Genomic DNA, 15,269 nt, shown 5'->3' with positions numbered 1-15,269 from the left:
AATATGTAAAGATTTTATTGCTTTAGTAAGTTATTTCAATATATCTATAAAAACCGGTATTTATTAATGAAAATATGTTTAAAAATATAAATTTTATTAAATTATTAAGTACTATCTTCATATGACATTTAGTTCTGTTAAATAAAAATAGTAAACGAATTATATTATTTTTATACAATTATATGACATTTATCCTGTTATAATTACTTTAATTACACGATATTAAAACATGTTTTCCTAGAGAAAATGTGTTTTGTAACACATATTTTCGTCACCCTATATAAATAATATTCCTTCGTAAGCGAACTGGACGACGTGACTGGTACAGTGACAATCATGGCTGGTAAGTGTGAAGACTTGCTTTGTTTGCTCTCAATTATTTTTAAGATACAATTGTAATAATTAACAACGATGAAGAGTGTTTTCGTTAATTTCTTTATAAATGAATATTTTTGTATAATTAGAATAAATATCACTCAATTTGTTATACTATCAAATTTGCATAATATTATGCATCTATTGTCCTAATTTAAGAAATTATCGGAAAAGAATATTTTAAATTTTATATTTCTTTGTTATTTTTTCATGACAGCGCATATTTCTCTCAAATTAATTGTTATTTTATCTCGTAAATTTAAGAAAATTTGTTTTACATGTAAAATACAATGTGATATTTCTCATAATATGATTATGACACCTGTTACGTTTGACAACTACATTGCATGAATATTTCATTGCATATTCCCTCGTTTTGATTCGATACGCCATTTTTTGAAACAATCTTTTGTTTAATAATTAAATATAATTCTTCTAATTACACTAACTAAAATGTAATTATGTTTTATATAAATCATAATAGTTAAAATAAAGATAATTTATGTATATGTCATACAATGATTTAGAAATTTTGTATATTTTAATATTATAATACTACATAAATTTATTGTAAATAAATAGTATTTTTTATTTAATGCAATTTTAATATAGAAATTATTTTCAGAAAATAATCCATATAACCATTTAATGAAGTCCATTAAAATTGGACTTAAGGAATATAAATATTTTGATATTGCCAGTTTTGGGAAAAAATATGGTATGTATTAATAAATTGATAGATATTATTGAATAAAAAAGAATTATAATTTTTAAGTGAGATAATACTTACAGACAGATTACCTTTCTCTATCAGAGTACTTTTGGAAAGCGCAGTTAGAAATTGTGATAATTTTCAAGTAACAAAGGATGATGTTGAAAAGATCTTGGACTGGGAACATAATCAAACCCTTGAAGAAGGAGCAGAAGTGGCTTTTAAACCAGCTAGGGTAATATTACAAGTAAGTATTTTAACAAGTATGAATTCCACAAATTGAAAGTTTTTTTCTTACAATTAAATTTTATTTTAAATAGGATTTTACTGGAGTGCCAGCAGTTGTGGATTTTGCAGCTATGAGAGATGCTGTTAAAAGGCTGGGATCTGATCCAGATAAAATAAATCCTATCTGCCCATCAGATCTTGTTATTGATCATTCAATACAAGTTGATTTTATTAGAAGGTAAATAATTGCTTTCATTACATCTCGCTTGATCAAAATGTAAAAGTAAAGCATTTATCAAGTCAGAAAGATAACTCTAAGTTGCTATGACATGATTACACAATACAATCAAATCTAAATCCATTTTTGTTTTCTTTGGTATTAAAATGAATGATAATGTGTGAATATTTAAAACCGCGATAATATAGTCTTATATTGAGTAACAAAGATAATATAACTTTGATAAAAATACCATTTTTTTCCAGTAATGACGCGTTAAAAAAAAATGAGGAACTTGAATTTGAGAGAAACAAGGAACGATTTATGTTTTTAAAATGGGCTGCCAAAGCATTTCAAAATATGTTTATTGTACCTCCAGGAAGTGGAATAGTACACCAAGTAAATTTGGAATACCTAGCCAGAGTCGTGATTCATAGGAATGGTTTACTGTATCCTGATAGTGTAGTTGGAACAGATTCCCATACAACTATGATTAACGGTCTTGGTGTACTTGGGTGGGGTGTTGGAGGAATTGAAGCTGAAGCCGTTATGTTAGGTCAGGCGATATCAATGTTAGTGCCAAAAGTAGTGGGATATAGATTGGAAGGAGTCTTAAATCAATATGCGACTTCAACAGATCTTGTTCTTACAATAACAAAGGTTAGATAATTTTTCCATAGTTTTGAATTATTATTTATAAAATCGAAAAAATAATAGTACACAAATATGTTAATGTACTTGCAGAATCTTCGACAGATGGGAGTCGTCGGAAAATTTGTTGAATTTTTTGGTCCAGGAGTTACTCAACTGAGCATTGCAGATCGTGCAACAATCTCGAATATGTGTCCTGAATATGGTGCCACGGTTGGTTTTTTCCCTATTGATCAACAAAGTTTAACATATTTAAGACAGACAGGTATATGAATTACAAAAGAAAGAATTAAATGTAGCAGTAACATTTCATTTTTCAATTCAATTTACGTATGTGTATAATTTTTTCGTTAGGAGGATGCGAGGAACATACTACTGTAATAGAGAATTATCTTACCAATCTACGTATGTTGAGGGACTATGACGATGAAAGCCAAAATCCAATCTTTTCAGAAGTAATCACTTTGGATTTAGGAACTGTGGTTTCTAGTGTTAGTGGTCCTAAAAGGCCGCACGATCGTGTGTCCGTTGTAGACATGAAAACAGACTTCAGGAATTGTCTTACTAATAAGGTAAGAATCTTTTCCAGTTATCATAACATTCTTAATATAAAATACTATTGTGTCAATTTAGTAACATTCGTTGTGCAAGGCATGTGCTTGTAAGTAACATGCATTAGCGATGATCAATCAGTACTCGTATGGGACAAACATAACCCAGTGACGATCAAGTATTACCGTCAAACAGGGTCACGTTCATCCCATGCTATACTTGTAAAACCAAGTGCGCTGCTTAGAAGCGTGACATGTACTTACTAAGACTCTCCGGTGAAGGTGAAGAGAGGCGAAAGAATCCCAGGTAACTACTGCTGTGATATGAATCTTTTACGGCGACACATCACAGCAATAGTTCCTCCGGATTCTTTCATCTAAAAACGATTGACTGCAAGCGTGTAGGAGTTCAAAGCAAGAATTTTCAATATTGGAAAAAAGATTCAATTACCTTATTCCTTGATAAAGAGTTCTGTTCAGCCACATTTCATGAGGCTATGTCTCGTATATTTTGCCTTGCTGATCTAGCTTTATGGTTTTTAATTTACCATACAGTTAGATCACCAAAGAAAAATAAACGGGACGATTTGGTAGATATTGCAGCTCGTCGAACACGTTTTTTCACAGTTGATAAATCTCTCTATCGGGGACGAGTATTTCGATCTAGTCACGATTTCTTTGCAACGTTGCACTAGACGAATACTTCGCCCCTAATAAGAAGAGCATACATTTTACCAGCAAATCTCGATAATCCTTGAAGAACAGAGACGGACATTGGATGAATCTTACCCGGTGAGGCTTCTTTTCCAACCACACCGGACGAGATTTCATCCGACAGCAGCCTCCAGTATTGAATATTGTGCACTGAATATGTAAAATGCATTCTTCAGTCGATTTTCTTTGAATCGATTGCCGTATGATGATACAAACACGAGGAAAATATTTATGCTAATTGACAATGAATATTATGATTCTTAACAGATCACCAACAAATCAAGAACAATTTATCACAAAGAAGAAAGAGCAACAATTTTAACTTTCACAGTATCATGTTTTACGAAGATTAATTTTCTGGTATATTAAAATGAAAACGAATTACGTTAAAATAGATCGTAGAATCAACTATCTAATTTCAATTGACCGTTGACTGTTCTCACTTGTTAATTGTACACTGATGACCTTTCGCGCTTGTCGAACCACGCTTATATATGCTCAGAACTTGTCCCCTCCCCTTGGCCAGGCAATGCAGGCCATTCGCACCAACCCGGTAAACGTTCCATGAATTTCCTTTACTTCCCTTGACATGACAGGTAGACAAAAATTTGTCTATTATCCTACTATGAACACATACCCTTATTATTGTCCTGTAAACGACCAGGATGAAATCATATATTGTTTTCACGAATATCTGGAAATATCGATTAAAAAAATCTTTCTTGTATAGCAATAGCTGAAATATTTTATTCGATTAAAATTTGATTGAATTATTTTATCCTGTTCGGAAAGACACGAGCATATAGCGGCAAAAAATTGATTCTTGTATGGTGTCGTTTATTCGTTTATGTGTGAGTACTTAAAATAGAAAATATGTTTAATATTGGGATTTACTAAATTACTATTTTCTGAGTAAAGTTTAATTACTAAGTTACAGTCTTATGATTATTAATGACAAATGATGAATTGAATATACATATAAGTCTGTTGTTTAATTTAATTGTTTCTACACAACAAATCAAAAAATGTTTGTTTGATAAATCATTAGTAAGGCAAATAGTTCACTTAATGAATTTATTATAAATTTTTGCAATGAATGATTTACAGAAACAAAAATTAAGATAACATTGTATTATCTGTTGTAAATCTTATAATGTTATAAATATGAATAATTTTTTCATATTTTTAACAGTGTGAAAATAAGTTGTGGGTATATACATGAATCAAACATATTATACTTTATACTTTAGATAACTATTTTAATGGTGAAGAGGCAGTCAAGTTATAAATATTGGTTAAAAGCGGTAACGATAATCATGTGAACGTGATGAAGTAACAACGGGCGCGCATGATTTTAAAAACAAGGGAGCGATCGATTTCTATTGAAAGATGTTCAACATTGGAATCGCATTACTATGCTATCACAGTAAGGACATTTGCTGAAAACTCATCCACGTGAATCATAGAGAGCTGACTGTTCCTCCGTGTCATGAAATTCAACGCCCTTTTATTGTTAGCTTTTTGACTCGGCCATGATGTATACGAACCAAGAACTATTTCGTTTCTTTTTATTCAAGAGTTTAAGCAATAATTTAATTTGCTAGTATTAATATAAAATTGTCTTATAGCTAGGATTTCAAATAATATTCTAAAATGAAACATAAATATAATACAGATGTGAATATAAATGTAAACGTAAGAAATGAAGAGCTAAACTTTCTCAATATAGATAGAGAATTATAAATAATGTTGATGACTGATGTTCATTTAAAAGGAAAGGAATGATTTATTTTGAAGAATTTATATTGTTGATATGATCTCGGTACAGTAATACAATACAGTTCTGTAAGGGTAATCTTATGGAAATAATTAAAAAAAAAGAATCAATTTTGAGATTAGAACATCCTTCTAAGTATAAGCGTGTAAAGAATGCTCTATAAATTGTTGGTATAACAATTGAAACTGATGCCGATTTCTTAATAAAAAGAAAAATATTTTATACGTACCGATGATCGATCGATCTTGAATTTCGTGAAGAGCATGAACGACTGTCTTCGATGAGGCTAAGAACGACATGCAACCTCGCTGAAATTGCTGATACAACATCCATTCATTTTGCAAAGCTCACGCATTTTGTTGCATACCATCGTCTTACGTATAGATATTCGCTCTGCTTTAAATTACAAACGATTGATCTTGTTCTCTACTGAAACTATTTCTGTAAAATCATTTTTTTACCATATGCATAGCAATTGAAAAATAAAGTACTTAACGTCTTGACAAATTTTCTATAAAATATACAACGCAACTATTGCAGTAAATATTTTTCAGTAGAGAGCTATGCAATTAAATTCGATTTCCTTAAAATCGAATCTCTATTCCTCAACAAATGATGGAATAACTGTTTCGTCGGTATAAAATTTGTAAATGTAACCTTTAAAAGGAAAAGCTCAAACAGCGAACAATGTCAATGGTCTAACTGTTTGAGGCTATGCATATTCTGTGCCAGGCTAAAAGACCCTTAGTAATTTAGGCATCGGCTTCGATAAGTTTACCTTCTGAAAACTAATTAGAATGGCCTTAATAGCTTAGTTAAACGGGGACTACCATTAAAGGAATATTCGAATAGCTGTATTTCTAAAAGGGATACTATTATTGGTCCCAGACCTATTGTCCGTGAGCCTATGAAATTTTATTATACCATTGGGAGTAACATCAATATAACAATATGTAGTTATAAAGAGAAAACAAATTACGTGTAACAAATTGGAAAATGTGTAAAATATATGCGGTATTAAATTAAATATAAACTACGTGAAATTAAATATATTGTATATTAAATGTCGAAACAGATAAGAAACTATAATTTTGCGATATGAGAATGCTCTTTCAGCAAATCATTGGTCGGGTAATGAATTCTAAATGCAATCGCACTCAAGGGTCATCAAACTTTTATATGTACGAAAAAATTTAAATTTCGATTTCACAAAAGAATCTGATCAAAATTATATTCTTGATTATTTGTACATAAATAATATTAACTGATTTAATATTGTAATTTTACATTGAAAAATGTTCAATTATGTTTTCTTGTAAGCTGAGAAAATATGTATACTATAATAAATAATTTTTGTTTCCAGGTAGGATTCAAAGGGTATGGTTTAACCACTGAGAAAGTGGATGCCGTAGGTATGTTCGAATTTGAAGGGAAGGATTACAAATTAAGACATGGTTCAGTGGTTATTGCCGCAATTACTAGTTGTACTAATACTAGCAATCCTAGTGTTATGCTTGGAGCAGGTAACTCCTATCATAAAATATTTTTTCTAATTCTAATTTTGTTATTACACCTTGAACTACAAAAATAAGTAATATAATATTTCACAAAATATTATAACAGTTTTTAAATAATCTATATTTATATAGTGTAAAGTATTAACCAAGTTACAGAAAGTTTTTATTCAATTTTTTATTTAATTACATTTAAAGAATTAAATTTAAATATTATAATTTTAGGTCTCCTTGCAAAGAATGCTGTCGATGCTGGTTTGACTGTTGCGCCTTATATTAAGACATCGTTGTCTCCAGGATCTGGAGTTGTAACTTATTATTTAAAGGAAAGCGGTGTAACTCCTTATCTTTCACAATTAGGATTCGATGTTGTTGGTTACGGATGTATGACTTGTATTGGTAATAGCGGTCCTCTTCCTGATATTATAGTTGAAACTATTGAAAAGGTAATAATACGAAATATCTAATTTTCAATTTTTATATTATATTTATTTTAATTATTATGTTTTATTTTACTTAATTAGAATGGACTTGTATGTTGCGGTGTGTTGTCTGGTAATCGAAATTTTGAAGGCAGAATTCATCCGCATACTCGAGCAAATTATTTAGCATCGCCCCTTTTGGTAATCGCTTATGCCATTAGTGGAACGGTAGATATAGATTTTGAAAAAGATCCGCTTGGTAAATGGATGGTTTAATTTGAAGTGTACATTTCATAATTTTTGGAAAACTTCGTAATAATAAAAATATTCAGGTCGACGAGCGGATGGAACTCCAATATATCTTCAAGATATTTGGCCTACTAGAGCAGAAATTCAAGCGGTAGAGCGAAAATATGTAATTCCGGCAATGTTTAAAGAAGTTTACTCTAAGATTGAGAAAGGTAGTCCTAGTTGGGCAAACTTAGTAGCTCCGGATGGAACATTGTATCCGTGGGATACAAACTCCACCTATATAAAGAATCCACCATACTTTGAAAATTTGCAAAAGGTGAATTATATTTTATATATGTTTTTATAAATTTAAAATAATAAATATTTACATTATGTTTAAAATAATATTAAATATTTACTATTTCACGTTTAGTAAGTAATTTAATATTAATTTATTCAATTATAATTAGGAATTACCAAAAATAAAACCAATTACCAAAGCACGTGTTCTTTTGAATCTTGGCGACTCTGTTACGACAGATCATATCAGTCCAGCTGGGAGTATTGCACGCAATTCTCCAGCGGCACGATATCTAGCAAATCATGGGTACGTATAAATTACAGTTAAGAAAATACAAGTTTTTGCAAATATTTTTTATAATTTATTTTTGTTCATTTTTAGATTAACACCAAAAGAATTTAATTCTTATGGTTCACGTAGAGGTAACGACGCCGTAATGGCACGGGGTACATTTGCTAACATTCGTTTAATGAATAAATTTATTGGAAAAGTTGGACCGCGTACAATTTACATTCCCACTAAAGAAGAGGTTTGTAGAAAAATTCAAACTAATTTAATTTGTCCACATAATGTCCTTGAATGCAGTCATTTGTTCATAGATGGACGTTTTTGACGCAGCTGTAAAATACGGAAAAGATCAGATACCCTTAATAATTCTTGTTGGTAAAGAATATGGATCGGGATCATCCAGAGATTGGGCTGCGAAAGGACCATATCTTCTTGGAATTCGAGCAGTTATAGCTGAATCATATGAAAGAATACATAGGTAAATTTTTATTATTAAGTAATTCGTGGAAATGTACGTATTTCAAAATGTAAAATGTTGAAAAGTGCTTTAAATTTAACATTTTATTGCTATTCCCATAATTTTCAGGTCAAATTTGGTAGGTATGGGTATTATTCCATTACAATACCTACCTGGACAAAACGCAGAGTCCCTAGGTTTATCCGGTTATGAACTATATGATATAACGATACCTGAAAATTTTCAACCTCGTCAAAAAATTACCGTTACAACAGATGACGGTAAAAAGTTCGAAGTGATACTACGATTCGATACTGAAGTAGATATAACATATTTTAAACACGGCGGTATTCTAAATTACATGATCAGGAAAATACTTTGATAAAAATATTCAAATATCGGTGAAGTTTATAAATTATTATAAAAAGTTACTTAACGCAATACTTAATTTTGGGTTTGGATTTGCAACATATAGTATCTGAATGTATCCTTATCCTTATTTATAGTAAGAAAAATTAATTATAACAAATGCTACTTTTTGCTTTAAAACATAAAAGGGCTAGAGAATAAATATATTAAATCAGTTTGGATAAGTATATTCATATTTTCATATTACAAATTTTTTCCTGCAAGTTTTATTAAATTATGAAAAATTTTTTGCACGATATAGATTCAAAGCCATTCAAATAGTACAGTTATATGGTTTGTTATGAATTTATGAATGAATTATACAATACTCGTGCATTAAATAAAATTTCTTACATTTTATAATAATTGTTTAAAAAAAAAAGAATCTTGCAGAAATTAATACTTGTTAACGTAATAAAGTGTTAATAATTATTGCAATTGTACTTTTTAATTTACACTTAAATTTTCCAACATTTTAAATAACACAATATCTTAGTCTATATCAGTCATATTATGTTTCTTATTTTGTACACTTACTATTATATATTCATTTTATACAACCCAATTTGAACCTGTTCTATTCTCTCTTATTTGTTCATATTTAAGAATTTCTTTGTAATTAGATTCTTTGTACGAATATCCTGAGAATTTAAGTTCAACTAAATGTTGATCTGTTGCTCCATATAAATATGTGCTATCAAAACTTAGAGAATAAACAGGACTAGACATTCTATTAAGATTCATGAAATAGAACTGCAAAAAATGAAAAAATACTATGAGTGTATTATAAGATTACACATTAAGCAAAAAATATGCTAGTATTGACCTGTATATAATTTTTTTGTCTTTGATCCCAGAGAACAGCTTTACAGTTAAATTTAGTTCCAGTGATCATAGTATATTGATAATCTGATGATATACAATACAAAGTTGCATCTGTTGGATCTGGCCATGAATACACACATGTTCCAGTCCTAAACAAATTTTTTAGTGAAGTTCATCTTAAAAATAACAATGTTAAACCAACGTTTGTAAATTAAAAATATTTTTTATTCGTTAAATAACTATGCAAAATTCTTAATATTCTAACATGCATGTATGAAATATTTACCTCAAGTCCCACTTTCGGATATAAGTATCATATCCACAGGTAAGCAAAATTTGTGGACTATCCCAAACCATATCTAATATTCCTGCACATCTTTTTTTATCTGGCTTTAATATATCAGATTCAGTGTAACTGAAATTATTATAAAACATAAGTTTTATGTAGAACATGTTCAATAATTTGCATTTTTTTTTATTTATTATTTAAGTTATTACTTTACTTACTATTCAAGATCAAATATATGAAGATGGGTATCATTACTATCTCCAGCAGAACCTACAGCAACTGTTTTACTTGTTGGATCTGCAGAAAGAGAACATACCCATCCTGCTATATTTATTGTTGCTAAAGGTACATTTAAGATCCTTTGTCCAACAGGTCTCCAAATCTAAAATTAAAGTTATTATTTTAATGGAAATAATTTCAAATGTTAATTATATAAAATTTATTATTACTTCTTAAAGTAATATTTAAATTACTACCTTAACAGTTCCATCATTAGAACCTGATATAATTGCTTTAAAAGTTTCATCCAATGCATTTACATTTCTAGAATGTGCTCGGTCTATACTAAAATAAAAATCTATATTTTGGTTACATTGTGACTTTGTCCAAAATTGTATACTTCCATCTCTGTAAAGAGAATTATGTATAAATAATATATATTATAAGATGTTAATTTAATTATTTTTTTAATTAGTAGTAAGTCTGTGATTAAGTACCTGTGTCCTGTAATGATACATTCATTTCTGACAATAAATTTGCATATATCACTTCTAACATTGTCATTAATAAAAATTCGATTATTTTCTTGAAGTGGTAATGTACGTTTAAAACCATATAATTTATTGCCACCACTCCACCATAATGTATCTTTTGTTAATTGAATCCGTGGTATAAGTTTTGTGTTTTGGGAGAAGAGGATTTTCTTTTCATATTTACCATATTGCCAATTGTGTGAAACATGCCATTTTGTACGCAAACATAGTAATAAATTGCACCTAATAAATTGAAATATTGAAAATATAATAAGATTCTCTTTAATACAGAATTTCAATATATTTTATGTTATGTGTAAAAGTTATACATTTATTTCTGTTCTGTGAGAAATATGATTTTTTTTTATTTTATTTGTTATAATAAATATTAACAATATAATTAACTTGTAGTATCATAGAATAATAAAATCATTTAGAGTTTTTTAGATTTAATACAAATATTAAGATAAAACCTTCTTGTCTCTTAAATTAATACATATTATGAACTTTGTAACGCATAGAAGGATGTAAATAAAGTTATATCATTCATGACAACTAAAAATTGTATCAGAAATAATATATACAGAAAAAATGCTCAAGATAACCTAATGTACCTTTCGCGAAATTTTCTCGAAGTTTGATTAGTCACGATCGGCTGTTTACTCTTCTTGATCCAAAGTGTTTCTTCCCGTATAATATCGTAAAAACGTGTACATACTTCGCTGAGTCGTACCAAGTCAAAAGCATGACAATAGTCGAAAATTAAAATCAAAACATCAGATGGTAAAGTGTTCAAACGCCACACATCTGTCATTTTTGTTAAGCCAATCATGTGGTGACTGAGGATACAACAGCTGTTAAATTTCAGTATTACGCAAACTGTCACGTGTAAAACATTTTCATATTCAATTCCGTTTTAACAGAGATAATGTATAAAAATTAAACCAATAAAGAATATATTAAATTTTATTTGTAAATTATAAAATGCTAATAACAAATTTTATTAACAAAATAATAATTACATTATTTTTATATTTTATAATTTTAATTTATATTAAAAATATGTTTTAGTATATATATTTGCATTGTCAGTTCTCTGCAACAGTACATTTCATTTGAGCTTCCTTAGGTGTTTTCCATTCTACATTGTACTTTGTATCTGCAATAAATATAAATTTTAACAATAAGAATATTTAGAAAGTTAAAAAAACAAGTATTTTAAACAATTCATATGGATTTAAAAAAAAATTGTTTTATTACCTGGTGTCACATCTTTCAAGTATATTATATACAAAATGAAATATATACATGCTGTTATAATTGCAATTGATGAAAATATTTGTAATGTTCTTACTCCACCAAATAATTTATATAAGATGCCACCTACCAAGCTACCAATTGCAAAACCTAGAGAATAAACAATATTAACATATTAATATACTGTTTGTATCATGTGATAAGATTAAGACGTTTAAGTAATAGTTATAAAATTTAATTAAGTTTCTTGTTAACTAATCAATTTAAGTAATAGAAATATTGAAAATGCATTATGGATATAACAATGAAATATTCATATTATAAACTTATTTACCAAAACCATCATCCATACCAGCTACAATTCCTTGAATAGTAGCTGATGTACCAGGTGGTGCAATTTTACTAGCATAGGCAACAATTGTTGTGTAACAAAGTGCATAAGTAGGTCCTTGCATAAACAACTCTATTGGTATTACCCACCATGGATTCAATGCTAAAGAAATTAATCCAAGTCGTACGGCATAACATACAAAACAGAATGTAAAAGTATAACCGAATCCAAATTTTTTTAGAATTTTACCTATTAAAGAAAAATAAATTAAAAAATAAAAATTATATAAGGGACAAAATATTTTTTTATATAAATTAATAACATACCAGATAAGGAAAAGAATATTACTTCACCGCCCAAAGTTTCTGCGGCAACGATTAAACCTTCTATTAATTTAATTTCTCTCATGTAACCAGTTGCCATAGCAAGGTCTTCCAAATACCTATTTGAAATATACTGCTTTTATATAAATTTTCGTTGTTTTTGTAATTTATTTATCATATATTTTGGAAATTATTTAAACGACAATTATTTTATCGATATATGTACTTACCAAAATAAAAAATAGATCATAAAACTATCAAGAATGCCAGCAATTGTTGCAAAACAAAGAAATATAATTATAGATTTTAATTTTAAAAGCTTTATGACGTCTCTCAATATATTTGTTGAGCCTGTCATTATTGGTAACTGTAAAGAGTATTTTTAATAAAATATTTGTTACTAAATATTATAGAAACTTATTACTTTTTATATGTTATACCAGATATTCACATTTAACCGTTTACAACAAAATAGGTCAATGATCGTGAATACAAAAATAAGTATAAAAATAGGAGCATATGTTTTAATAATTTCTTCTTTGGACCAATAGTCTACAGCATAACCAGCTAAGAGGGCTGAAATTCCAAAACCAATAGTTCCCCAAACACGTTGTCTACCATAGCTCATTTGCCCTCCTTCACCTGGAAAAAGGACTAAGAAATATTACTATCTGTTTACATTATTAACGAATTGAAATAAAGGTAATATGAAAATTACATAATACCTAATACGTCAAAACAAATTGCGTCACTTATACAGTTGCACACATTAAAACCAATATTACCTAGAGACATTAATAAAACAAAACTCCAAAAAGTTATAGATGTATATAAACAATAATTATTTTCTATGTTATCACAAATAACATTGCAATTATTACTTTTAGAGCAATATAATGTATTATTTTTATCAATTAAACAAGTAGAATTTGGAGAAAAATTTATTTCCTGATTGGGTGTTTGAAATTGTACTAAAGTAGAGAAATTTTTATCTGTACAAATCCAATGGCACATAGTATTTGCTACTCCAGTACATAAATATGGCTTAGAAATATCCTTGAAATAAAAAATTTATATAAAAATTAAAGTGTTTAAGATACATATAGTTCAATAATTGTTTTTCATAAGTAAAATAATATATTACCTTTTGTGTGCAATATGGCAATAAATCACAGGTAACATTCTTAAAGCTATGATCTGGAAAAATGGGTCTTGGAACTATTGGTAAAAAGTACATACAAATGAAACAACTACTTGTTGTTGCTAATAATATAATAAAAATTGTTCTTCTCCAAGTATAAAAATAATCTACAAGAAAACCAAAAGCTGGTTTAGCAATTAAGAATAAAATCGGTAAAATTGCTGTAATGCTACCCATGATTAATACGGAAATACCAAGTTGTTTACCATAAACTGGTAAAAATGGGAGAATTGGTCCCATTGCTGCAATCAAAAATGATAGTACTTAAAAAAAAAGTACTTATACATAATGAGAAAAGGATATGTCTTAACATAGTTAACTGAATTTACCTGCCATAAAGAAGAAATAATGTATCTTTATAGGTAATTGTGCATAATTTAACTTCATCTTTTATGATCTTAATGTAACCAATACATTACCACAATATCTTTTTAAATATTTTAGTTTATGAAATAATGATTAAAATTGACATTGTTTCCTGAAATAAGAATGTATCAATACATATAATATAAAAATATTTGAAAGAGATGTAAATCAAAGTAATAGAACTACAAAAATTTATGTAGATAAGGTACAATACAAGAATTTGAAGAGATATCTTATCACATGTAGATATAGCTTAAAAGTATTACTTGTATGTTTCAATAAAAAATATCTAATATTTTTCATAAGAAATATTCCAAGAATAGTCACGAACATTCTAAAATTTTTAATTTATGAAAGTTCACGGTATCAAATTAACCGCGTTTCGTGGTTCCTATTCATTTCCAATTCGTAATAACACGAACTAATTTTTTACAATAAAAAAAAAATTATTTATGGAAAAACTTATTATATTGTATGAAGTAAATTGTAACATAATATATAAGATGACTGCTACTTATTAATATGGTTACATTTTACTTTTGGGAAGCATTTTTTGAGTTTTACTTTTTTTTAACATAAAGTGCTCATTAAATGGAGTTTAGAAATACAACTTTTATTGTTAGGAACTATCACTATTATTTGTTGTTTTTCTGTAAATTTCATATTATCAGTGTAACAAAGTTAACGTATTTATATACGTATATCCACAGACTGTATTGACATTTAATAAAGAATCACGTGTGCCCAATACTTCCCTGGTATGCAGCTATACTAGCGCTATTGATTGTGGCATTACTTCGAAATACTTTTACCCTCGATATGGATATATAAGCAAATTATTACACGTACTTCGAGGTTATATATATTATAGATTTTGATAAATAATATTTGATCATAAGAAAAATTTTCCATTCTTAGAAAGAATAAGATTCTATCGAGTATCTTAAATAAAACATTATCTTTTTTATAGTTAGTGTTACTAAATTATTGGCAATAAATGTTTATTTTCCAAAAAAAGGAATCTTAATTAAATTTTACAAATAAAGAAAAATTGTTTAAGTTTTGTAAAAATTGCAATA

General features: G+C 28.2%; 3 protein-coding genes across 4 annotated transcripts; 1 reads left to right on the top strand and 2 right to left on the bottom strand.

Moving 5' to 3' along the window:
• The first annotated feature begins 288 nt into the window (after positions 1 to 288).
• Positions 289 to 8,886, top strand: LOC108546357 (cytoplasmic aconitate hydratase). Its single transcript, XM_017898401.1, has 15 exons — positions 289 to 343; positions 1,001 to 1,093; positions 1,168 to 1,334; positions 1,408 to 1,553; positions 1,799 to 2,192; positions 2,277 to 2,448; positions 2,538 to 2,755; positions 6,589 to 6,748; positions 6,965 to 7,185; positions 7,264 to 7,420; positions 7,494 to 7,729; positions 7,863 to 7,999; positions 8,075 to 8,222; positions 8,293 to 8,459; positions 8,568 to 8,886. The coding sequence occupies exons 1-15, from the start codon at positions 337 to 339 to the stop codon at positions 8,818 to 8,820; spliced, it is 2,676 nt and encodes an 891-aa protein (XP_017753890.1). The 5' UTR covers positions 289 to 336; the 3' UTR covers positions 8,821 to 8,886.
• LOC108546358 (F-box/WD repeat-containing protein 4) lies at positions 8,233 to 11,551 on the bottom strand. 2 transcript variants are annotated; one of them, XM_017898402.1, is made up of 9 exons: positions 11,327 to 11,527; positions 10,677 to 10,955; positions 10,437 to 10,587; positions 10,179 to 10,342; positions 9,958 to 10,086; positions 9,673 to 9,820; positions 9,384 to 9,599; positions 8,612 to 8,671; positions 8,233 to 8,311 (listed from the first exon to the last, which is right to left on the bottom strand). In XM_017898402.1, exons 1-7 carry the CDS (start codon positions 11,524 to 11,526, stop codon positions 9,399 to 9,401), a joined length of 1,272 nt encoding a protein of 423 aa, XP_017753891.1. In that variant the 5' UTR covers position 11,527; the 3' UTR covers positions 8,233 to 8,311; positions 8,612 to 8,671; positions 9,384 to 9,398. The 2 variants fall into 2 exon arrangements, with proteins under 2 accessions (XP_017753891.1, XP_017753892.1); XM_017898403.1 differs by lacking the exon at positions 8,233 to 8,311 and adding an exon at positions 8,368 to 8,434 and having other exon boundaries at positions 11,327 to 11,551.
• A 243-nt stretch (positions 11,552 to 11,794) lies between these two features.
• Positions 11,795 to 14,253, bottom strand: LOC108546355 (major facilitator superfamily domain-containing protein 6). The gene is made up of 9 exons (XM_017898399.1): positions 14,154 to 14,253; positions 13,768 to 14,066; positions 13,349 to 13,679; positions 13,075 to 13,265; positions 12,854 to 12,990; positions 12,627 to 12,742; positions 12,304 to 12,549; positions 11,973 to 12,119; positions 11,795 to 11,871 (listed from the first exon to the last, which is right to left on the bottom strand). The coding sequence occupies exons 1-9, from the start codon at positions 14,209 to 14,211 to the stop codon at positions 11,801 to 11,803; spliced, it is 1,596 nt and encodes a 531-aa protein (XP_017753888.1). The 5' UTR covers positions 14,212 to 14,253; the 3' UTR covers positions 11,795 to 11,800.
• Between the last annotated feature and the right edge of the window lie 1,016 nt (positions 14,254 to 15,269).

The sequence above is a fragment of the Eufriesea mexicana genome, unplaced genomic scaffold, assembly GCF_001483705.2.
Source record: "Eufriesea mexicana isolate 0111107269 unplaced genomic scaffold, ASM148370v2 scaffold657, whole genome shotgun sequence".
Taxonomy (NCBI): Eukaryota; Metazoa; Arthropoda; class Insecta; order Hymenoptera; family Apidae; genus Eufriesea; species Eufriesea mexicana.
This window is presented reverse-complemented; position numbering and strand designations above follow the sequence as displayed.